This window comes from Pseudophryne corroboree, chromosome 1, assembly GCF_028390025.1.
Source record: "Pseudophryne corroboree isolate aPseCor3 chromosome 1, aPseCor3.hap2, whole genome shotgun sequence".
In the NCBI taxonomy this organism is placed as follows: Eukaryota; Metazoa; Chordata; class Amphibia; order Anura; family Myobatrachidae; genus Pseudophryne; species Pseudophryne corroboree.
In genome coordinates, this window is record NC_086444.1 from 274,589,444 (window position 1) to 274,615,638 (window position 26,195).

General features: G+C 48.0%; 1 protein-coding gene across 1 annotated transcript in view; it reads right to left on the bottom strand.

Moving 5' to 3' along the window:
- LOC135064304 (trichohyalin-like) overlaps positions 1-26,195 on the bottom strand; it is a 242,588-nt gene that overhangs the window by 84,026 nt on the left and 132,367 nt on the right. The window contains exon 12 of the mRNA XM_063964273.1: positions 10,448-10,560. Within this exon, the coding sequence (XP_063820343.1) occupies positions 10,448-10,560 (113 nt within the window). The remainder of the gene's footprint in view (positions 1-10,447; positions 10,561-26,195) is intronic.

Consider the following 26,195-nt stretch of genomic DNA (forward strand, 5'->3'; position numbering starts at 1 on the left):
ATCGTCCAAGTATGGGATAATTAATACGCCTTTTCTTCGAAGAAGAATCATCATCTCGGCCATTACCTTTGTAAAGACCCGAGGTGCCGTGGACAATCCGAACGGCAGCGTCTGAAACTGATAGTGACAGTTTTGTACGACGAACCTGAGGTACCCCTGGTGTGAGGGGTAAATTGGAACGTGGAGGTACGCATCCTTGATGTCCAAGGATACCATAAAGTCCCCTTCTTCCAGGTTCGCTATCACTGCTCTGAGTGACTCCATCTTGAACTTGAACTTCTTTATGAACAGGTTCAAGGACTTCAGATTTAGAATAGGTCTTACCGAGCCATCCGGCTTCGGTACCACAAATAGAGTGGAATAATACCCCTTTCCTTGTTGTAGAAGAGGTACCTTGACTATCACCTGCTGAGAGTACAGCTTGTGAATGGCTTCCAAGACCGTCTCCCTTTCGGAGGGGGACGTTGGTAAAGCAGACTTCAGGAAACGGCGAGGTGGATCTGTCTCTAGTTCCAACCTGTATCCCTGAGATATTATCTGCAGGATCCAGGGATCTACCTGCGAGTGAGCCCACTGCGCGCTGAAATTCTTGAGACGACCGCCCACCGCCCCCGAGTCCGCTTGAGAAGCCCCAGCGTCATGCTGAGGCTTTTGTAGAAGCGGGGGAGGGCTTCTGTTCCTGGGAAGGAGCTGCCTGTTGCTGTCTCTTCCCCCTTCCTCTGCCTCGTGGCAGATATGAATATCCCTTTGCTCTCTTGTTTTTAAAGGAACGAAAGGGCTGCGGTTGAAAAGTCGGTGTCTTTTTCTGTTGGGGAGTAACTTGAGGTAAAAAGGTGGATTTCCCGGCTGTAGCCGTGGCCACCAAATCTGATAGACCGACTCCAAATAACTCCTCCCCTTTATACGGCAAAACTTCCATATGCCGTTTTGAGTCCGCATCGCCTGACCACTGTCGCGTCCATAAACTTCTTCTGGCCGAAATGGACATAGCACTTACCCGTGATGCCAGTGTGCAGATATCCCTCTGTGCATCACGCATATAAAGAAATGCATCCTTTATTTGCTCTAAAGACAGTAAAACATTGTCCCTATCCAGGGTATCAATATTTTCAATCAGGGACTCTGACCAAGCTACTCCAGCACTGCACATCCAGGCTGTCGCTATAGCTGGTCGTAGTATAACACCTGTATGTGTGTATATACTTTTTTGGATATTTTCCATCCTCCTATCTGCTGGATCTTTAAGTGCGGCCGTCTCAGGAGAGGGTAACGCCACTTGTTTAGATAAGCGTGTGAGCGCCTTGTCCACCCTAGGAGGTGTTTCTCAGCGCGCCCTAACCTCTGGCGGGAAAGGGTATAAAGCCAATAACTTCTTTGAAATTAGCATCTTTTTATCGGGGGCAACCCACGCTTCATCACACACCTCATTTAGTTCTTCTGATTCAGGAAAAACTATAGGTAGTTTTTTCACACCCCACATAATACCCTGTTTAGTGGTACCTGTAGTATCAGCTAAATGTAACGCCTCCTTCATTGCCAAAATCATATAACGTGTGGCCCTACTGGAAAATACGGTTGATTCGTCACCGTCGCCACTGGAATCAGTGCCTGTGTCTGGGTCTGTGTCGACCGACTGAGGCAAAGGGCGTTTTACAGCCCCTGACGGTGTTTGAGGCGCCTGGACAGGCACTAATTGATTGTCCGGCCGTCTCATGTCGTCAAACGACTGCTTTAGCGTGTTGACACTATCCCGTAATTCCATAAATAAAGGCATCCATTCTGGTGTCGACCCCCTAGGAGGTGACATCCCCATATTTGGCAATTGCTCCGCCTCCACACCAATATCGTCCTCATACATGTCGACACACACGTACCGACACACAGCAGACACACAGGGAATGCTCTTAACGAAGACAGGACCCCACTAGCCCTTTGGGGAGACAGAGGGAGAGTTTGCCAGCACACACCAAAGCGCTATATATAAACAGGGATAGCCTTATAATAAGTGCTCCCTGTATAGCTGCTTTTATAATATAATTTTTTGCCACTATTTTGCCCCCCCTCTCTTGTTTTACCCTGTTTCTGTAGTGCAGTGCAGGGGAGAGACCTGGGAGCCGTCCTGACCAGCGGAGCTGTGTAAGGAAAATGGCGCTGTGTGCTGAGGAGATAGGCCCCGCCCCTTTTTCGGCGGGCTCGTCTCCCGCTCTTTAGTGGATTCTGGCAGGGGTTAAATATCTCCATATAGCCCCCGGAGGCTATATGTGAGGTATTTTTTAGCCAAATAGGTTTTCATTTGCCTCCCAGGGCGCTCCCCTCCCAGCGCCCTGCACCCTCAGTGACTGCCGTGTGAAGTGTGCTGAGAGGAAAATGGCGCACAGCTGCAGTGCTGTGCGCTACCTTTAGAAGACTGAGGAGTCTTCTGCCGCCGATTCTGGACCTCTTCTTGTTTCAGCACCCGCATTGGCCGGCGGCGAGGCTCCGGTGACCATCCAGGCTGTACCTGTGATCGTCCCTCTGGAGCTGATGTCCAGTAGCCAAGAAGCCAATCCATCCTGCACGCAGGTGAGTTCACTTCTTCTCCCCTAAGTCCCTCGTTGCAGTGATCCTGTTGCCAGCAGGACTCACTGTAAAATAAAAAACCTAAGCTAAACTTTTCTAAGCAGCTCTTTAGGAGAGCCACCTAGATTGCACCCTTCTCGGCCGGGCACAAAAATCTAACTGAGGCTTGGAGGAGGGTCATAGGGGGAGGAGCCAGTGCACACCACCTGATCGGAAAGCTTTACTTTTTGTGCCCTGTCTCCTGCGGAGCCGCTATTCCCCATGGTCCTTTCAGGAACCCCAGCATCCACTAGGACGATAGAGAAATAGTTCATAATAGAATCATCACAAAATAATTACACAAAACAGAAGCTGTAAAGGCAACGGAAAGGCCATGGTTAAGTGTTAAACGATATGTACTCATATATCTAGCCTTAATACGCCATGCAGCACCTGGCGAGAGTGAGCTGCCAAGTCCCCTGAAATTTGCTACCGTAGGGCATCTTTTTTTGCTGAAAATGTGTCTTAGTCGCAATGCAATGCATACAGCACACACAAGAAATATGTGCTGATCAATTTGATATGTGACACTTGTATATCTGTGTGTGACTGATACCCCTTTCACATCGCACTAAAAACCCGGTATCGACACGGCATATTGCCGTGTCGAAACGGGTCAGTGTGCGATGTGAAAGGTCCTTTTCAGAATTAGCGGGTTGCCTGACCTGGTAATTCAACCCGGTAAAAAAATAAGAATTTACTCACCGGTAATTCTATTTCTCGTAGTCCGTAGTGGATGCTGGGGACTCCGTAAGGAACATGGGGAATAGTGCGCTCCGCAGGAGACTGGGCACTCTAAAGAAAGATTTAGTACTATCTGGGGTGCACTGGCTCCTCCCTCTATGCCCCTCCTCCAGACCTCAGTTAAGGAAACTGTGCCCGGAAGAGCTGACATTACAAGGAAAGGATTTTGGAATCCATGGTAAGACTCATACCAGCCACACCAATCACACCGTATAACTTGTGATAAACTTACCCAGTTAACAGTATGAACAAACAACAGCGCATCAACCAATGGATGCCAACATAACAATAACCCTTTATTAAGCAATAACTATATACACGTATTGCAGAAAGTCCGCACTTGGGACGGGCGCCCAGCATCCACTACGGACTACGAGAAATAGAATTACCGGTGAGTAAATTCTTATTTTCTCTAACGTCTTAGTGGATGCTGGGGACTCCGTAAGGACCATGGGGATTATACCAAAGCTCCCAAACGGGCGGGAGAGTGCGGATGACTCTGCAGCACCAAATGGGCAAACACCAGGTCCTCCTCAGCCAGGGTATCAAACTTGTAGAACTTTGCAAATGTGTTTGAACCCGACCAAGATGCAGCTCGGCAAAGCTGTAATGCCAAGACCCCTCGGGCAGCCGCCCAAGAAGAGCCCACCTTCCTTGTGGAATGGGCTTTTACCGATTTTGGATGCAGCAATCCAGCCGCAGAATGAGCCTGCTGAATCGTGTTACAGATCCAGCGAGCAATGGTTTGCTTTGAAGCAGGAGCACCCAGCTTGTTGGATGCATACAGGATAAACAGCGAGTCAGTCTTTCTGACTCCAGCCGTCCTGGCAACATAGATCTTCAAAGCCCTGACTACATCAAGCAACTTGGAATCCTCCAAGTCACGAGTACCCGCAGGTACCACAATGGGTTGGTTCAGATGAAAAGATGACACCACCTTTGGCAGAAACTGCGGACGAGTTCGCAATTCTGCCCTGTCCATATGGAAAACCAGATAGGGGCTTTTACATGACAAAGCCGCCAATTCCGACACTCGCCTAGCTGAGGCTAGGGCCAACAGCATGACCACTTTCCACGTGGGATACTTTAGCTCCACCGTCTTAAGTGGCTCAGTGGGATTTCAGGAAAGCCAATACCACGTTAAGATCCCAAGGTGCCACTGGTGGCACAAAAGGAGGCTGAATATGCAGCACTCCCTTAACAAACGTCTGAACCTCAGGCAGTGAAGCCAGTTCTTTTTGAAAGAAAATGGATAGGGCCGAAATCTGGACCTTTATGTACCCTAATTTTAGGCCCATAGTCACACCTGACTGTAGGAAGTGCAGGAATCTACCCAGCTGGAATTCCTCTGTAGGGGCCTTCCTGGCCTAGCACCAAGCAACATATTTTCGCCATATACGGTGATAATGTTTTGCGGTCACGTCCTTCCTAGCCTTTATCAGCGTAGGAATAACTGCTTCCGGAATGCCCTTTTCTGCTAGGATCCGGTGTTCAACCGCCATGCCGTCAAACACAGCCGCGGCAAGTCTTGGAACAGACAGGGCCCTTGTTGTAACAGGTCCTGTCTGAGAGGCAGAGGCCATGGGTCCTCTGTGAGCATTTCTTGCAATTCCGGGTACCAAGTCCTTCTTGGCCAATCCGGAACAATGAGTATTGTTCTCACTCCTCTTTTTCTTACAATTCTCAGCACCTTTGGTATGAGAGGAAGAGGAGGAAACACATAGACCGACTGGAACACCCACGGTGTTACTAGTGCGTCCACAGCTATCGCCTGAGGGTCCCTTGACCTGACGCAATAACTTTTTAGCTTTTTGTTGAGACGGGACGCCATCATGTCCACCTGTGGCAGTTCCCATCGATTTGCAATCTGCGTGAAGACTTCTTGATAAAGTCCCCACTCTCCCGGGTGGAGGTCGTGTCTGCTGAGGAAGTCTGCTTCCCAGTTGTCCACTCCCGGAATGAACACTGCTGACAGTGCTAGTACATGATTCTCCGCCCACCGAAGAATCCTGGTGGCTTCTGCCATTGCCACCCTGCTTCTTGTGCCGCCCTGGCGGTTTACATGGGCCACTGCCGTGATGTTGTCTGACTGAATCAGCACTGGTTGGTTTCGAAGCAGAGGCTCCGCTTGACTCAGGGCGTTGTATATGGCCCTTAGTTCCAGGATATTGATGTGCAGACAAGTCTCCTGACTTGACCACAACCCTTGGAAGTTTCTTCCTTGCGTGACTGCCCACCACCCTCGGAGGCTTGCATCCGTGGTCACCAGGACCCAGTCCTGTATGCCGAATCTGCGGCCCTCGAGGAGGTGAGCACCTTCGCATGGAACCTGCCGAAGGGAATGGCTTCGTATGACGCCACCATCTTTCCCAGGACTCGCGTGCAGCGATGCACCGACACCTGTTTCGGCTTTAGGAGGTCTCTGACCAGAGTCACGAGCTCCTGAGCCTTCTCCTCCGGGAGAAACACCTTCTTCTGGTCTGCGTCCAGAATCAAGCCCAGGAAGGGCAGACGCGTCGCAGGAATCAGCTGCGACTTTGGAATGTTCAGAATCCAGTCGTGTTGACGCAACACTTCCTGAGAGTGTGCTACGCTGATCAGCAACTGCTCCCTGGATCTCGCCTTTATGAGGAGATCGTCCAAGTATGGGATAATTGTAACCCCTTGCTTCCGAAGGAGCACCATCATTTCCGCCATCACCTTGGTAAAAACACTCGGTGCCGTGGACAGGCCAAACGGCAACGTCTGGAATTGGTAATGACAATCCTGTACCACAAATGTGAGGTACTCCTGGTGAGGATGGTAAGCACTCTGCAGCCACCACAGCAGAGACCCCCTGGTCCTTGGAGACAGGGTTATCAGCCGATGCATCTGAAGATGCGATCCGGACCACTTGTCCAACAGGTCCCACTGAAAAGTTCTCGCATGGAACCTGCCGAATGGAATTGCTTCGTAGGAAGCTACCATCTTTCCCAGGATCCGCGTGCAGTGATGCACCGACACCTGTTTTGGTTTAGGAGGCCTCTGACTAGAGATGACAGCTCCTTGGCCTTCTACTCTGGAAGAAACACTTTTTTCTGTTCTGTGTCCAGAACCATCCCCAGGAACAGTAGACGTGTCGTAGGGACCAGCTGTGACTTTGGAATATTTAGAATCCAGCCGTGCTGTTGTAGCACCTCCCGAGATAGTGCTACCCCGACCAACAACTGCTCCCTGGACCTCGCCTTTATCAGGAGATCGTCCAAGTACGGGATAATTAAAACTCCCTTCTTTCGAAGGAGTATCATAATTTCGGCCATTACCTTGGTAAAGACCCTCGGAGCCGTGGATAGACCGAACGGCAACGTCTGGAATTGGTAATGACAATCCTGTACCACAAATGTGAGGTACTCCTGGTGAGGATGGTAAATGGGGACATGCAAGTAAGCATCCTTGATGTCCAGAGACACCATATAATCCCCTTCCTCCAGGCTTGCAATGACCGCTCTGAGCGATTCCATTTTGAACTTGAATTTCTTCAGATAAAAGTTCAGGGATTTAAAATTTAAAATGGGTCTGACCGAACCGTCCGGTTTCGGTACCACAAACAAAGTGGAATAGTAGCCCCTTCCCCGTTGAAGGGGGGGGACCTCTACCACCACTTTCTGGAGAAAAAGTTTGTGAATTTCCTCCAACACTATCTCCCTTTCCATGGGGGAAGTTGGTAAGGCCGATTTTAGGTAACGGTGAGGGGGCATCACCTCGAATTCCAGCTTGTATCCCTGAGACACAATTTGTATAGCCCAAGGATCCACCTGTGAGCGAACCCACTGGTGGCTGAAATGTCGGAGACGCGCCCCCACTGCTCCTGGCTCCGCCTGTGGAGCCCCAGCGTCATGCGGTGGATTTAGTGGAAGCCGGGGAAGACTTTTGTTCCTGGGAACTATCTGCATGGTGCAGCTTTTTTCCTCTACCCCTACCTCTGGCAAGAAAGGACGCACCTCTGACCTTCTTGCTCCTCTGAGAACGAAAGGACTGCATTTGGTAATACGGTGCTTTCTTAGGTTGTGGAGGGACATAAGGCAAGAAATTTGACTTCCCAGCCGTAGCTGTGGAAACTAGGTCCGAGAGACCGTCCCCAAACAATTCCTCACCCTTATAAGGTAAAACCTCCATGTGTTTTTTAGAGTCGGTATCCCCTGTCCATTGCCGAGTCCATAAGACCCTTCTGGCAGAAATGGACATTGCGTTAACTCTAGAGCCCAGCAGGCAAATGTCCCTCTGGGCATCCCGCATATATAGGACCGCGTCCTTGATATGTGCCAGGGTCAGTAGAACAGTGTCCGTGTCCAGGGTATCTAACTCCTCAGACAGAGAATCCGTCCATGCAGCTACCGCACTACACATCCAGGCCGAAACAATTGCTGGCCTCAGCAGTGTGCCAGAATGTGTATAAACAGACTTCAGGATAGCTTCCTGCTTTCTATCCGCAGGATCCTTTAGGGCGGCCGTATCTGGAGACGGCAGGGCCACCTTCTTGGACAAGCGTGTCAACGCCTTGTCTACCCTAGGGGAGGATTCCCAGCGTAACCTGTCCGTTGGCGGGAAAGGATACGCCATAAGTAATCTCTTGGAAACTATCACCTTCCTGTCAGGGGAATCCCACGCTTTTTCACATAATTCATTTAATTCATGTGAAGGGGGAAAAGTCACTTCATGCTTTTTCTCCCCATACATATAAATCCTCTTGTCAGGGACAGGATTTTCCTCAGAAATGTGTAATACATCCTTCATAGCTACAATCATGTAGCGGATGGCTTTAGTCATTTTAGGCTGCAACTTTGCCTCATCGTCATCGACACTGGAGTCAGCTTCCGTGTCGATATCTGTGTCAACTATCTGGGATAGTGTGCGCTTTTGAGACCCTGACGGCCTCTGCGCTGTAGGATCAGGCATGGGTTGAGACCCTGACTGTCCCCCGGTTACAGTTTTATCCAATCTGTTATGCAAGGAGTTTACATTATCATTTAACACCTTCCACATATCCATCCAATCAGGTGTCGGCACCGTCGGCGGCGACACCACACTCAGCTGCACTTGTTCTGCCTCCACGTATCCTTCCTCATCAAACATGTCGACACAGGCGTACCGACACACAGCACACACACCGGGAATGCTCTGACTGAGGACAAGACCCCACAAAGGCTTTTGGGGAGACAGAGAGAGAGTATGCCAGCACACACCCCAGCGCTAAATAACCCAGGGATTACACTGTACCTTAGTGTTTACCCTGTAGCTGCTGTTAATGTATATATATATACTGCGCCTAAATTTTAGTGCCCCCCCTCTCTTTTTTACCCTTTAATGCACCTGTATACTGCAGGGGAGAGCCTGGGGAGCGTCCTTCCAGCGGAGCTGTGAAGAGAAAATGGCGCTGGTGTGCTGAGGAAGAAGGCCCCGCCCCCTCAGCGGTGGGCTTCTGTCCCGCTTTAATGTGTAAAAAATGGCGGGGGCTCGGGCATATATACAGTCCCAGACTGTATATATGTCTCTTTTTGCCAAAAAAGTACTTAATTGCTGCCCAGGGCGCCCCCCCTGCGCCTTGCACCCTACAGTGACCGGAGTGTGCGGTGTGCTGTGGGAGCAATGGCGCACAGCTGCAGTGCTGTGCGCTACCTTAAGTGAAGACAGGAGTCTTCAGCCGCCGATTTCGATGTCTTCATGCTTCTGCTGCTTCTGTTCTTCTGGCTCTGCGAGGGGGACGGCGGCGCGGCTCCGGGAACGGACGATCAAGGTTAGGTACCTGTGTTCGATCCCTCTGGAGCTAATGGTGTCCAGTAGCCTAAGAAACGCTACCTAGCTGCCGTGAGTAGGTTTGCTTCTCTCCCCTCAGTCCCTCGTAGCAGAGAGTCTGTTGCCAGCAGAAGCTCTCTGAAAATAAAAAACCTAACAAAATACTTTCTTTTCTAGCAAGCTCAGGAGAGCCCACTAGGAGCACCCAGCTCGGCCGGGCACATATTCTAACTGAGGTCTGGAGGAGGGGCATAGAGGGAGGAGCCAGTGCACACCAGATAGTACTAAATCTTTCTTTAGAGTGCCCAGTCTCCTGCGGAGCCCGCTATTCCCCATGGTCCTTACGGAGTCCCCAGCATCCACTAGGACGTTAGAGAAAGAAGGGTTATTACCGGGTTGACCGAGTCAGGCGCAGTGTGAATGGGAGCCGTTCCGATGCGACGCGGCTCCCATTCACAGCATAGGGAGAGGCGGCGCAGGAGATGAGCTCATCTCCCGGCGCCGCCTCCACCCCCGCCCCTGCTGCTGCTGCTATGGCAACCGACCCGGTATATTGCCGGGTCGGAAAGCCAGCAACGGAGCGCAAATGCTGGATCCCACCCGGTAAGTACACGTTTCTCTTACCGGGTAGGATCCAGCATTTGCGATCTGAATGCAGCATGAGTCTGTATACGGAGCACAATGGAACTTGTATTGGAAAAAAGCTGCACAGCACTATGTGTACAGATTCAGAAACTCAGTCATAACTAATATACAAGTGTCATATATAAAATTAATCAGCAGTGTCCTGGTGCGTCCTAGCAGCATCTTGTTGCACCCAAGACGCATTTTTGACAAAAGAAACGGCCCATGCTAGCTTCATGGGACCTGGCGCACCGAGAGGAGCTGTTTGACGTGACTGCAGCAATGATGTATGAGGACAAATCTATAACAGCAAATAACATTGCTTATTTTTGCTTGCATCCCATAGAGGTAAGCAAGTTGTTCCTGCCCTAATATCCATCAAAACCTCGCAAATAACTAAATCTATGCCTGTGGGGGGCAGATGAGATTTTACCAGTCTGATATCTGTTTTTCCCATTTGTAATATTAAATAGTGACTAAATAAAAACAATTCTGCTGTCATAATCTCATTATTTCTAGGTTTCACTGGTAACAGTAGGACCATTCCTCATCTTAACTAGGACGCTGGTGCATTCTAGAACTACTACCGGCCATATAAGACGTGAAGGTATTTGGTCATGTGTGCTTTTTATATATGGTCACTGGTGACTGGGGACAAATTATTGCCAAACTGCCCAGTGTCCTCCTGCTCTAGTGGTAGGTTTCTTACCTGTACTCCTCATCTGTGATCTGACTCTCCCTCACATGTGACTCCAGTTTTGCCACTTCTTTCTGGGTCTTCTCTAGTAAATCACGCAGAGATTCTAGCTCGTGATAAGCTTCCTATAACAAAGATGGCATGTAATCTTTCACCATATGTCACATTGAGGTCTTAGATTGTATGTGTGATGATGTAAAAGTGCAAATGTAGCAAACAATGTGATTTTAAATAAGATTTTAAACCTACCGGTAAATCTTTTTCTCCTAGTCCGTAGAGGATGCTGGGGACTCCGTAAGGACCATGGGGATAGACAGGCTCCGCAGGAACATGGGCACTAAGAAAGAGGTGTATATATATATATACTTTAGGTATAGGTGTGCACTGGCTCCTCCCTCTATGCCCCTCCTCCAGACCTCAGTTAGAGAAACTGTGCCCAGAGGAGACGGACAGTACGAGGAAAGGATTTTAGTTAATCTAAGGGCAAGATTCATACCAGCCACACCATTCATACCGTATAACTTGGGATATACGAACCAGTTAACAGTATGAAACAACACAGCATCAGTCCGAGACTGAGGAAAACTGTAACATAACCCTTATGTAAGCAAAAACTATATACAAGTCTTGCAGAAGTAGTCCGCACTTGGGACGGGCACCCAGCATCCTCTACGGACTAGGAGAAAAAAAGATAAACCGGTAGGTTTAAAATCTTATTTTCTCTTGCGTCCTAGAGGATGCTGGGGACTCCGTAAGGACCATGGGGATTATACCAAAGCTCCCAAACGGGCGGGAGAGTGCGGATGACTCTGCAGCACCGATTGAGCAAACATGAGGTCCTCCTCAGCCAGGGTATCAAACTTGTAGAATTTTGCAAAAGTGTTTGAACCCGACCAAGTAGTAGCTCGGCACAGCTGTAATGCCGAGACCCCTCGGGCAGCCGCCCAAGAAGAGCCCACTTTCCTGGTGGAATGGGCCTTTATTGATTTTGGTAACGGCAATCCAGCCGTAGAATGAGCCTGCTGAATCGTGTTACAGATCCAGTGAGCAATAGTCTGCTTGGAAGCAGGAGCGCCAACCTTGTCGGCTGCATACAGGATAAACAGTGCTTCTGTTTTCCTGACCCTAGCCATTCTGGCCACGTAAATTTTCAAAGCCCTGACCACATCAAGGGACTCGGAATCCTCCAAGTCTCACGTAGCCACAGACACCACAACAGGTTGGTTCATATGAAAAGACGAAACCACCTTTGGCAAGAATTGAGGACGGGTCCGCAATTCCGCTCTATCCATATGGAACACTAAATAGGGGCTTTTATGAGACAAAGCCGCCAACTCCGACACTCGCCTAGCCGAAGCCAAGGCTAACAACATGACCACTTTCCAAGTGAGATATTTTAACTCCACCGTTTTAAGTGGTTCAAACCAGTGCGACTTAAGGAAACTCAACACCACGTTCAGGTCCCAAGGTGCCACTGGAGGTACAAAAGGAGGCTGAATATGCAGCACTCCCTTCACAAAAGTCTGTACTTCTGGGAGAGAAGCCAATTCCTTCTGAAAGAAAATGGATAGGGCCGAAATCTGAACCTTAATGGAGCCTAATTTTAGGCCCAAATTCACTCCAGTCAGTAGGAAGTGAAGGAAACGGCCCAGATGGAATTCTTCCGTAGGAGCATTCCTGGCCTCACACCAAGAAACATACTTCCGCCATATACGGTGATAATGCTTAGCTGTCACGTCCTTCCTAGCCTTTATCAGAGTAGGAATGACCTCATTCGGAATGCCCTTTTCCGCTAGGATCCGGCGTTCAACCGCCATGCCGTCAAACGCAGCCGCGGTAAGTCTTGGAACAGACAGGGCCCCTGTTGTAACAGGTCCTGTCTTAGAGGAAGAGGCGTTACACAAAGGGGGCGACCCGGCACCGGTCTGAAAATAGTTTTTGATTACAGAAAAACCAAATTTGGACAATTTTCAAGTAAAATCTTTAATATAATGTCCAGTTTGGGGGTGCGCCCAGAGCCAGTGACATATGCATAAACAAAAGGGAGAAAGAAGAAGGCTCTTGTGTGGGCGCACTCATTAATGGTAGTTAAATAACTAGAATGAATAACACTAGGTTGATTAGTCAGCAGATAAAACAAAATTTATTTGGAAATATTAAGAATATAATTGCCCCTGGTTGAGGAGATGTGAATGATCCCAGATAAAAATGTTCTGGTCCTGCCTCAGGAAATGAGATGGAGAGGGGTAGAGACACTGCAAGTCATAAACCCTTTCTCACCCGGCCAGTACAGATGATCTGTATTAATGAGATCAATTAAGTCAATTGATTTTAGATTCTGTCATAATCCTAATGAAGGAATAACAGCTGTTATGGCAATAAGTAATAATAGAAACAAATCATAGGATATACCAGGGTAAAGAAAGAAAAGGATAGGAACAAATGGTGATGCTGCTGTTGGAGTCACATACCACACATCATATGCAATGATTGATGTTCTACAACACTGAGTATTCCCTGTGAGTCTCCACCTCAGGTACTAACTCAGCCCACACTGTTTCGCTTCCAAGATCGGACGAGATCGGGCATTAGCAGTGTGGTTTGATAGTAGAAGGATTTGGTCAGACGTCCAATGAGAGTGCACCTATATAGGGGGGGATAATTAGCTGGGTCTTATAGATATAGTGTGGATCTGCTTTTTGTGTTAGGCAGGAGACATCAAGTCCCACACCGGTGGTATTGTGTCCCTGGATCACAAATGAGAGTCCACGAAAAAGGAAGATATATAGATTTATGAAAAAAACGAAGATATATAGATTTATGAAAAAAAAAAAAAAAAAAAACCCTAAAAAGGATAATGGAGATCAATTAGGCTGTAGTTATTAGGAACGGGTGATAAAAATTACCCGTCCGTATAGATACAAATGGATAAAGAAACACGGATCAAAAATTTTTTTTTTTTTTTTTTTTTTATATATATGTGTACATTGGTACTGGTGTAAGGAACAGAAAATATGTCAAAGATAATTGTAGATACAAATAAATAGTACTGGTATATGCAATGAAATAATCACTAGTGACATGGGTGTCATTAGAAACACTTTGTGTGAATTGGAGCTGTTATAATCATTAGGATATAGGGAAATAGACATGAAATTCTCATATAACCCATGCAGCAATATGACAACAGGATCTGCAGGAGGAAAGTCAAAGAAGAATGCAGTATTTCTTTCCTATAAAATGCAGTTTTTAATCCTGATGCAATAAACTAAGATGCATAAGCCTGGAAAAAGGCATAAATGAAGCTGCACGGATATAGATACTGAAGAGGAAGTGAGCAAGCCCCACAGGGGTGAAACATGTTTTCCATTCCAATGGGTCCTGTTTTGTCCAACTGCAAGTGATTCACTCCTAGCCTCAGGTCAGATCATTCCATCCTGCCATTTTGGGCTAATTTTTGCCCAGCTGTCATAGAAATTGTATCTATATCCGTGCAGCTTCATTTATGCCTTTTTCCAGGCTTATGCATCTTAGTTTATTGCATCAGGATTAAAAACTGCATTTTATAGGAAAGAAATACTGCATTCTTCTTTGACTTTCCTCCTGCAGATCCTGTTGTCATATTGCTGCATGGGTTATATGAGAATTTCATGTCTATTTCCCTATATCCTAATGATTATAACAGCTCCAATTCACACAAAGTGTTTCTAATGACACCCATGTCACTAGTGATTATTTCATTGCATATACCAGTACTATTTATTTGTATCTACAATTATCTTTGACATATTTTCTGTTCCTTACACCAGTACCAATGTACACATATATATAAAAAAAAAAAAATAAAAAAAAAAAAATTTTTTGATCCGTGTTTCTTTATCCATTTGTATCTATACGGACGGGTAATTTTTATCACCCGTTCCTAATAACTACAGCCTAATTGATCTCCATTATCCTTTTTAGGGTTTTTTTTTTTTTTTTTTTTCATAAATCTATATATCTTCGTTTTTTTCATAAATCTATATATCTTCCTTTTTCGTGGACTCTCATTTGTGATCCAGGGACACAATACCACCGGTGTGGGACTTGATGTCTCCTGCCTAACACAAAAAGCAGATCCACACTATATCTATAAGACCCAGCTAATTATCCCCCCCTATATAGGTGCACTCTCATTGGACGTCTGACCAAATCCTTCTACTATCAAACCACACTGCTAATGCCCGATCTCGTCCGATCTTGGAAGCGAAACAGTGTGGGCTGAGTTAGTACCTGAGGTGGAGACTCACAGGGAATACTCAGTGTTGTAGAACATCAATCATTGCATATGATGTGTGGTATGTGACTCCAACAGCAGCATCACCATTTGTTCCTATCCTTTTCTTTCTTTACCCTGGTATATCCTATGATTTGTTTCTATTATTACTTATTGCCATAACAGCTGTTATTCCTTCATTAGGATTATGACAGAATCTAAAATCAATTGACTTAATTGATCTCATTAATACAGATCATCTGTACTGGCCGGGTGAGAAAGGGTTTATGACTTGCAGTGTCTCTACCCCTCTCCATCTCATTTCCTGAGGCAGGACCAGAACATTTTTATCTGGGATCATTCACATCTCCTCAACCAGGGGCAATTATATTCTTAATATTTCCAAATAAATTTTGTTTTATCTGCTGACTAATCAACCTAGTGTTATTCATTCTAGTTATTTAACTACCATTAATGAGTGCGCCCACACAAGAGCCTTCTTCTTTCTCCCTTTTGTTAGAGGAAGAGGCCACGGATATTCTGTGAGCATTTCCAGCAGATCCGGATACCAGGCCCTTCGTGGCCAATCTGGAACAATGAGAATTGTCTGTACTCCTCTTTTTCTTATTATTCTCAACACCTTGGGGATGAGAGGAAGAGGAGGAAACACCTAGACCGACTGGAACACCCACGGTGTCACCAGGGCGTCTACTGCCACCGCATGAGGGTCTCTTGACCTGGCGCAATACCTCTGTAGTTTTCTGTTGAGGCAGGACGCTATCATGTCTATCTGGGGCAGTCCCCACTGACTTGCAATCTGTGCGAAGACTTCCTGATGAAGTCTCCACTCTCCTGGATGTAGATCGTGTCTGCTGAGGAAGTCTGCTTCCCAGTTGTCCACTCCTGGAATGAACACTGCTGACAGTGCGCTTACATGATTTTCCGCCCAGCGAAGAATCCTGGTGGCTTCCACCATTGCCACCATGTGCCGCCTTGGCGGTTTACATGAGCCACTGCTGTGATGTTGTCTGACTGAATCAGAACCGGTAGGTCGCGAAGCAAAGTCTCCGCTTGACGAAGGGCGTTGTAAATGTCCCTCAGCTCCAGGACGTTGATGTGAAGACAAGTCTCCTGGCTTGACCAAAGACCTTGGAAGTTTCTTCCCTGTGTGACTGCTCCCCAACCTCGGAGGCTCGCGTCCGTGGTTACCAGAATCCAGTCCTGAATGGCGAACCTGCGACCCTCTAGAAGGTGAGCACTCTGTAGCCACCACAGGAGAGACACCCTTGCCCTGGGGGACAGGGTGATCAACTGATGAATCTGTAGATGTGACCCGGACCACTTGTCCATTAGGTCCCATTGGAAGGTCCTCGCATGGAACCTGCCGAAGGGAATGGCCTCGTAAGATGCCACCATCTTTCCCAGGACTCGAGTGCAGTGATGCACTGACACCTGTTTTGGCTTCAATAGGTCCCTGACCAGAGACATGAGTTCCTGGACCTTTTCTATCGGAAGATAAACCCTTTTCTGGTCCGTATCCAGAATCATGCCTAAGAAGGTCAAACGAGTCGTAGGAACTTACTGCGACTTCGGGATATTGAGAATCCAGCCGTGTTGTTGTAACACCTTCAGTGAAAGTGACACACTGTTCAACAACTGCTCTCGTGATCTCGCTTTTATGAGGAGATCGTCCCAGTACGGGATCATTGCGACACCCTGCTTGCGCAGGAGCACCATCATTTCCGCCATTACCTTGGTGAAAATCCTCGGGGCCGTGGAAAGTCCAAACGGCAACGTCTGAAACTGGTACAGTAATGACAATCCTGTACCGCAAATCTCAGGTACGCCTGATGAGGTGGATATATGGGAACATGAAGGTATGCATCCTATATGTCCAGGGATACCATAAAATCCCCCCTTCTAGGCTGGCGATGACCGCTCTGAGCGATTCCATCTTGAACTTGAACCTTTTCAAGTATAGGTTCAAGGATTTTAAATTTAAAATGGGTCTGACCGAACCGTCCGGTTTCGGGACTACAAATAGGGTTGAGTAATACCCCCTCCCTGGTTGAAGCAGGGGAACTTTGACCACCACCTGTTGAAGACACAATTTGTGAATTGCATTTAAAACTATCTCCTTTTCTGGGGGAGAAGCTGGCAGGGCCGATTTGAAAAACCGGCGAGGAGGCACCTCCTTGAATTCCAGCTTGTAACCCTGGGAAACAATTTCTATTGTCCAGGGATCCACCTGTGCGTGAACCCAGATGTGGCTGAAAAGTCGAAGACGTGCCCCCACTGGGGCGGACTCCCTCAGTGGAGCCCCAGCGTCATGCAGTGGATTTTGTAGAGGCCGGGGAGGACTTCTGCTCCTGGGTACTAGCTGTGGTTGGCAGCTTTTTTTCCTCTGCCCTTACCTCAGGCAAGAAAAGACGATCCTCGCACTCTCTTGTTTTTATTTGACCGAAAGGACTGCATTTGATAATGTGGCGCTTTCTTAGGCTGTGAGGGAATATAAGGCAAAAAATTTGATTTACCTGCCGTAGCTGTGGAGACCAGGTCCGAGAGACCTTCCCCAAACAATTCCTCACCCTTGTAAGGTAAAACTTCCATATGCCTCTTTGAGTCGGCATCACCTGTCCACTGTCGGGTCTATAAGACTCGCCTAGCAGAAATCGACATAGCGTTGATTCTAGAACCCAGTAGACCAATGTCTCTTTGAGCATCTCTCATATATAAGACAGCATCTTTAATATGACCCAGGGTCAATAAAATGGTATCCTTATCCAGGGTATCCAATTCCGCCGATAAGGTATCTGTCCACGCTACTACAGCGCTACAAACCCAAGCCGATGCTATCGCCGGTCTGAGTAAGGTACCAGAGTGTGTGTAAATGGACTTTAAGGTAGCCTCCTGCTTGCGATCAACAGGATCCCTGAGGGTAGCCGTATCTTGGGATGGCAGCGCTACCTTTTTGGATAAGCGTGTCAACGCTTTGTCCACCCTTGGGGAGGATTCCCACCGTATCCTGTCCTTAGCCGGGAGAGGATACGCCATAAGAATCCTTTTGGGAATCTGCAGTTTCTTGTCTGGAGATTCCCACGCCTTTTCAAATAACTCGTTCAGCTCATGAGAAGGGGTAAAGGTTACCTCAGGTTTCTTTTCCTTATACATGTGTACCCACGTGTCAGGGACAGGGGGTTCCTCTGTGATATGCAAAACATCCTTTATTGCAATAATCATATATTGAATACTTTTAGCCAATTTTGGCTGTAACTTTGCATCATCGTAGTCGACACTGGAGTCAGAATCCGTGTCGGTATTAGTGTCTACTATTTGGGATAGTGGGCGCTTTTGAGACCCCGAGGGTCCTTGCGACATAGGGGCTGCAGGGCCCGACTCTCTGCATAATTCCTGGACTCAGCTTTGTTCAACCTTTTGCGCAATAAATTCACATTAGCACTTAAAACATTCCACATATCCACCCAGTCAGGTGTCGGTGTTGCCGACGGAGACAGCACATTCATTTGCTCCACCTCCTCGCCAGGAAAGCCTTCTACCTCAGACATGCCGACACACGCGTACCAACACACCACACACTCAGGGAAACCTCTTATCTGAAGACAGTTCCCCCACAAGGCCCTTTGGAGAGACAGAGAGAGAGTATGCCAGCACACACCCAGCGCTAATGACCCAGGAAAAAACACACTATATGTTTACCCAGGTAGCGCTGTAATTATCAATTTGCGCCAAATTATGTGCCCCCCCCTCTTTTTTAAAACCCTCTTTCACCGTGGTACGCAGGGGAGAGTCCGGGGAGCTTCCTCTCAGCGGTGTGCTGTGGAGAAAATGGCGCTGGTGAGTGCTGAGGAACAAGCTCCGCCCCCTCAGCGGCGGGCTTCGGTCCCGCTGAAAAATTCAAAAACTGGCGGGGGATCTCTTTTATATACAGTGCCCAGCCCGTATATATGCTTATTGCCAGATTTGGAGGTCCTTATTGCTGCCCAGGGCACCCCCCCTGCGCTCTGCACCCTTACAGTGACTGCCGTGTGTGTGTGCTGTGTGGGAGCAATGGCGCACAGCATTACCGCACAGTAATAAACTGAGGTCTGGAGGAGGGGCATAGAGGGAGGAGCCAGTGCACACCCATACCTAAAGTTCTTTCTTAGTGCCCATGTCTCCTGCGGAGCCCGTCTATCCCCATGGTCCTTACGGAGTCCCCAGCATCCTCTAGGACGTAAGAGAAAAGGGGAGTGACGCAGATGCATCATTAACAAGGGATGCCCTGCTGAGGAGGTGGCAGGTGCATTCACACAGCAGATATAAAATAAGAATTTACTCACCGGTAATTCTATTTCTCGTAGTCCGTAGTGGATGCTGGGAACTCCGTAAGGACCATGGGGAATAGCGGGCTCCGAAGGAGGCTGGGCACTCTAGAAAGATTTATGACTACCTGGTGTGCACTGGCTCCTCCCACTATGACCCTCCTCCAAGCCTCAGTTAGGACACTGTGCCCGGACGAGCTGACATAATAAGGAAGGATTTTGAATCCCAGGTAAGACTCATACCAGCCACACCAATCACACTGTACAACTCGTGATACTATATCCAGTTTGACAGTATGAAAAACAACTGAGCCTCTCAACAGATGGCTCAACAATAACCCTTTAGTTAACAATAACTATTTACAAGTATTGCAGACAATCCGCACTTGGGATGGGCGCCCAGCACCACTACGGACTACGAGAAATAGAATTACCGGTGAGTAAATTCTTATTTTCTCTGACGTCCTAGTGGATGCTGGGAACTCCGTAAGGACCATGGGGATTATACCAAAGCTCCCAAACGGGCGGGAGAGTGCGGATGACGTTGCAGCACCGAATGAGAGGACTCTAGGTCCTCCTCAGCCAGGGTATCAAATTTGTAGAATTTTGCAAACGTGTTTGCCCCTGACCAAGTAGCTGCTCGGCAAAGTTGTAAAGCCGAGACCCCTTGGGCAGCCGCCCAAGATGAGCCCACTTTCCTTGTGGAATGGGCATTTACAGATTTTGGCTGTGGCAGGCCTGCCACAGAATGTGCAAGCTGAATTGTACTACAAATCCAGCGAGCAATAGTCTGCTTAGAAGCAGGAGCACCCAGCTTGTTGGGTGCATACAGGATAAACAGCGAGTCAGATTTTCTGACTCCAGCCGTCCTGGAAACATATATTTTCAGGGCCCTGACAACGTCTAGCAACTTGGAGTCCTCCAAATCCTTAGTAGCCGCAGGCACCACAATAGGTTGGTTCAGGTGAAACGCTGACACCACCTTAGGTAGAAACTGGGGACGAGTCCTCAATTCTGCCCTATCCATATGGAAAATCAGATAAGGGCTTTTACATGATAAAGCCGCCAATTCTGACACTCGCCTGGCTGAAGCCAAGACCAATAACATGACCACTTTCCACGTGATATATTTTAGATCCACGGTTTTTAGTGGCTCAAACCAATGTGATTTTAAGAAACTCAACACCACGTTGAGATCCCAAGGTGCCACAGGGGGCACAAACGGGGGCTGAATATGCAGCACTCCTTTCACAAATGTCTGAACTTCAGGTACTGAAGCTAGTTCCTTTTGAAAGAAAATCGACAGAGCCGAGATCTGTACTTTAATGGAGCCTAGCTTTAGGCCCATATTCACTCCTGCTTGCAGGAAATGCAGAAATCGACCCAGCTGAAATTCTTCTGTTGGGGCCTTTTTTTGCCTCGCACCATGCAACATATTTCCGCCATATGCGGTGATAATGCTTTGCCGTAACATCTTTCCTGGCCTTAATAAGCGTAGGAATGACTTCTTCCGGAATACCCTTTTCCTTCAGGATCCGGTGTTCAACCGCCATGCCGTCAAACGCAGCCGCGGTAAGTCTTGGAACAGACAGGGCCCCTGCTGTAACAGGTCCTGTCTGAGCGGTAGAGGCCACGGGTCCTCTGAGAGCATCTCTTGAAGTTCCGGGTACCACGCTCGTCTTGGCCAATCCGGAACCACGAGAATTGTGTTTACTCCTCGCTTTCTTATTATTCTCAATACCTTTGGTATGAGAGGCAGAGGAGGGAACACATAAACCGACTGGTACACCCACGGTGTCACTAGAGCGTCCACAGCTATCGCCTGAGGGTCCCTTGACCTGGCGCAATATCTTTTTAACTTTTTGTTGAGGCGGGACGCCATCATGTCCACCTGTGGTTTTTCCCAACGGTTTACCAGCATCTGGAAGACTTCTGGATGAAGTCCCCACTCTCCCGGGTGGAGGTCGTGTCTGCTGAGGAAGTCTGCTTCCCAGTTGTCCACTCCCGGAATGAACACTGCTGACAGTGCTAGTACATGATTCTCCGCCCATCGGAGAATTCTTGTGGCTTCTGCCATCGCCATCCTGCTTCTTGTGCCGCCCTGTCGATTTACATGGGCGACTGCCGTGATGTTGTCTGACTGGATCAGCACCGGCTGGTGTAGGAGCAGGGATTTTGCTTGACTTAGGGCATTGTAGATGGCCCTTAGTTCCAGAATATTTATGTGAAGGGAAGTCTCCTGACTCGACCATAGTCCTTGGAAGTTTCTTCCCTGTGTGACTGCCCCCCAGCCTCGAAGGCTGGCATCCGTGGTCACCAGGACCCAGTCCTGTATGCCGAATCTGCGGCCCTCTAGAAGATGGGCACTCTGCAGCCACCACAGTAGAGACACCCTGGTTCTTGGAGACAGGGTTATTAAGCGATGCATCTGAAGATGCGATCCGGACCACTGGTCCAACAGGTCCCACTGAAAGATTCTGGCATGGAACCTGCCGAAGGGAATTGCTTCGTAAGAAGCCACCATCTTTCCCAGGACCCGCGTGCAGCGATGCACTGATACCTGTTTTGGTTTCAGGAGGTCTCTGACTAGAGATGACAACTCCCTGGCTTTCTCCTCCGGGAGAAACACTTTTTTCTGGACTGTATCCAGAATCATACCCAGGAACATTAGCCGTGTCGTCGGAACCAGCTGTGACTTTGGGATATTCATAATCCAGCCGTGCTGGTGCAGCACCTCCTGAGATAGTGCTACTCCCACCAACAACTGTTCCTTGGACCTCGCTTTTATTAGGAGATCGTCCAAGTACGGGATAATTAAAACTCCCTTTTTTCGAAGGAGTATCATCATTTCCGCCATAACCTTGGTAAATACCCTCGGTGCCGTGGACAGTCCAAACGGCAGCGTCTGGAATTGGTAATGGCAATCCTGTACCACAAATGTGAGGTACTCCTGGTGAGGATGGTAAATGGGGACATGCAAGTAAGCATCCTTGATGTCCAGGGATACCATGTAATCCCCCTCGTCCAGGCTTGCAATAACCGCCCTGAGCGATTCCATCTTGAACTTGAATTTTTTTATGTATGTGTTCAAGGATTTCAAATTTAAAATGGGTCTCACCGAACCGTCCGGTTTCGGTACCACAAATAGTGTGGAATAGTAACCCCGGCCTTGTTGAAGTAGGGGTACCTTGATTATGACCTGCTGGGAATACAGCTTGTGATTTGCCGCTAGCACCGCCTCCCTGTCTGAGGGAGCAATCGGCAAGGCAGATTTTAGGAACCGGTGGGGTGGAGACGCCTCGAATTCCAGTTTGTACCCCTGAGATACTATTTGAAGGATCCAGGGATCCACCTGTGAGCGAGCCCACTGATCGCTGAAATTCTTGAGGCGGCCCCCCATCGTACCTGGCTCCGCCTGTGGAGCCCCACCGTCATGCGGCGGACTTGGAAGAAGAAGCGGGGGAGGACTTTTGCTCCTGGGAACCTGCTGTTTGTTGCAGCCTTTTTCCCCTACCTCTGCCTCTGGACAGAAAGGACCCGCCTTTTCCACGCCTGTTTTTCTGGGTCCGAAAGGACTGAACCTGATAAAACGGCGCCTTCTTAGGCTGTGAGGGGACATGGGGTAAAAATGCTGACTTCCCAGACGTTGCTGTGGAAACTAGGTCCGAGAGACCATCCCCAAATAATTCCTCACCCTTATATGGCAAAACTTCCATGTGCCTTTTAGAATCTGCATCTCCTGTCCACTGGCGAGTCCATAAGCCTCTCCTAGCAGAAATGGACAATGCACTTACTTTAGATGCCAGTCGGCAGATTCCCCTCTGTGCATCTCTCATATATAAGACTGAGTCTTTGATATGGTCTATGGTTAGCAGGATCGTGTCTCTGTCTAATGTGTCAATATTTTCTGACAGTTTATCTGACCACGCAGCGGCAGCACTGCACATCCAAGCTGACGCAATAGCTGGCCTAAGTATAATGCCTGAGTGTGTATATACAGACTTCAGGATCGCCTCCTGCTTTCTATCAGCAGGTTCCTTGAGGGCGGCCGTATCCGGAGATGGTAGTGCCACCTTTTTAGACAAACGTGTGAGCGCTTTATCCACCTTAGGAGGTGTTTCCCAACGTGACCTATCCTCTGGCGGGAAAGGGAACGCCATTAGTACCTTCTTAGGAATTACCAATTTTTTATCAGGGAAAGCCCACGCTTCTTCACACACTTCATTTAATTCATCTGATGGGGGAAAAACTACGGGTAGTTTTTTTCTCCCCAAACATAATACCCTTTTTAGTGGTACCTGTATTTATATCAGAAATGTGTAACACCTCTTTCATTGCCTCAATCATGCAGTGAATGGCCTTAGTGGGCATCAGGTTAGACTCATCGTCGTCGACACTGGTGTCAGTATCAGTGTCGACATCTGGGTCTGCGGTCTGAGGTAGCGGGCGTTTTAGAGCCCCTGATGACCTATGCGACGCCTGGACAGGCACGAGCTGAGAAGTCGGCTGTCCCACATTTGGCATGTCGTCAAATTTCTTATGTAAGGAGTCTATACGTGCACTCATTTCTTTCCATAAGCTCAACCACTCAGGTGTCTGCCCCGCAGGGGGTGACATCCCTTCTAAAGGCATCTGCTCCGTCTCCACATCATTATCCTCATCAAACATGTCGACACAGCCGTACCGACACACCGCACACACACAGGGAATGCTCCAACAGAGGACAGGACCCACAAAAGCCCTTTGGGGGGACAGAGTGAGAGTATGCCAGCACACACCAGAGCGCTATATAATGCAGGGACTAACTGAGTTATGTCCCCTATAGCTGCTTTTTTATATACTGCGCCTAAATTTGGTGCCCCCCCCCCCCCTCTCTTTTTTACCCTTTTCTGTAGTGTAGACTGCAGGGGAGAGCCAGGGAGCTTCCTTCCAGCGGATCTGTGAAGGAGAAATGGCGCCAGTGTGCTGAGGGAGATAGCTCCGCCCCTTTTCCGCGGACTATTCTCCCGCTTTTTCCTATATTCTGGCAGGGGTATTTTCCACATATATAGCCTCTGGGGCTATATATTGTGGTATTTTTGCCAGCCAAGGTGTTATTATTGCTTCTCAGGGCGCCCCCCCCCCCAGCGCCTTGCACCTTCAGTGACCGGAGTGTGAAGTGTGTGTGAGGAGCAATGGCGCACAGCTGCAGTGCTGTGCGCTACCTTGGTGAAGACTGATGTCTTCTGCCGCCGATTTTCCGGACCTCTTCTTGCTTCTGGCTCTGTAAGGGGGACGGCGGCGCGGCTCCGGGACCGAACACCAAGGACTGGGCCTGCGGTCGATCCCTCTGGAGCTAATGGTGTCCAGTAGCCTAAGAAGCCCAAGCTGGCTGCAAGCAGGCAGGTTCGCTTCTTCTCCCCTTAGTCCCTCGCTGCAGTGAGCCTGTTGCCAGCAGGTCTCACTGAAAATAAAAAACCTAATTTCTATGTTTCTTTCTAAAGGCTCAGGAGAGCCCCTAGTGTGCATCCAATCTCGGCCGGGCACAAAATCTAACTGAGGCTTGGAGGAGGGTCATAGTGGGAGGAGCCAGTGCACACCAGGTAGTCATAAATCTTTCTAGAGTGCCCAGCCTCCTTCGGAGCCCGCTATTCCCCATGGTCCTTACGGAGTTCCCAGCATCCACTAGGACGTAAGAGAAATACTGATATGTGGACCGAACTCATAAACTTATGAGATTTCCCAAGAAAAGAAAAAAACAGCATTTATATATTTCTCTGAGCTGTCAAATTCGGAGACTGTTGCCAAAGAACGTCATAGCTATTATACAATCTATTATCATTTTCATGGCTATGTTTATCCAGGTATAATACCTCCCCATGCACTAATGGTATATTATTATTCATTTTATTTTGTCGACATTCAACATGTTGACACTAAATGTGGACATGATAAGAATGTTGACAATGGAGTCCTGGTGGTGCAGAGACAGGTGGAACTGTCCGTGACTCAGCTCACTCTACATTTCACCACTAAGTTTTATTAATGTTGTAGGTGGAAGCTAATTGGTCACAGTGCTCAACTGTGGTAGTGGGAGTTTGTGGGAACTGCGCTTACACCTGGTGGTTATAGGGAGCAGCTGCTGTGGAGAGGGATAAGGTTACCTCAAGCCTTAAAGTATACTATGGTTAAGAATATGTTACTCCCAGCGCTTACTCGATATAAAACATAAGGCTGTTAATAGTTCAAAATAAAACCAATTTTATTCTCTTAAAAAGTGCAAATATTTCTAGTAGAATAATGTGTAAAATCGTAATATTTTGTACCGGTATAGGATATGACAAACAATCAATTTGTGCAAATAAGCAACGAGTCAGAGTTTAGAATAAAGTTAAGAATAGCAGAAGATATATCAATAATTATAAAAAAAATAAAAATAAAAAATGTATATATATATATGATGGTATGTGGGTAGATACGCTAGAGTGCGTTTTACTCTACCCACCAACAATTTTATGATAAAAGTCGATCCCAGTATTTAGGTAGTAGCAGGATTTGTTATTTCTCTCTGTATTTCTACTAGTACTAGCTTTTTTAGGGATGGCTGTTATTATGTCCTGATATGTTGCAACAATTGTGTCAAAGCTGTTTCCTCAATAGGAGCAGTTTTCAACATGTAGATACTTTGTAATCTCACAGTGTTAGTTCAATTAAGGGCTTCTGATTACTCACGGATCCTCCGTTTGCTGGAGGTGCTTGGCCGCAATGGAAACCCCTTCGATCCTGGCCGGGTGCCGCTGCATTCACAGCTTGTGCGGGCGCTGGTCCGGAATGTGAGGGTGTAAATCCTCCGTGACTGGAGGTGCTTGTCCGCAATGAGTCTCTTTAGTCCCGGCTGAATGTCGCTTTGGTGCGGGCACTGGTCCGGGGTACGAGGATGTCTGCCGGCAGACTGGTGGGGCTGTGCTGCGGAAGGATGGTGCGATCTGTGTCTGTGTCCTTAGTCCATAGCTAATAAACGCGTTTCACCTGTGTTGTCAGGCTTCGTCAGGATGCCCCATCTTCCGTACACCGTCCTTATATCCTCATAATCTGCCATTTCTCGTGGGCTATATGTGACGTCATTTCTGCCCTTAGTTGATGTCATTCCGTGTTCTTGTTTGATATTCAGCTCAGATAAAACTTTTTGTGAGTTTTATCTGAG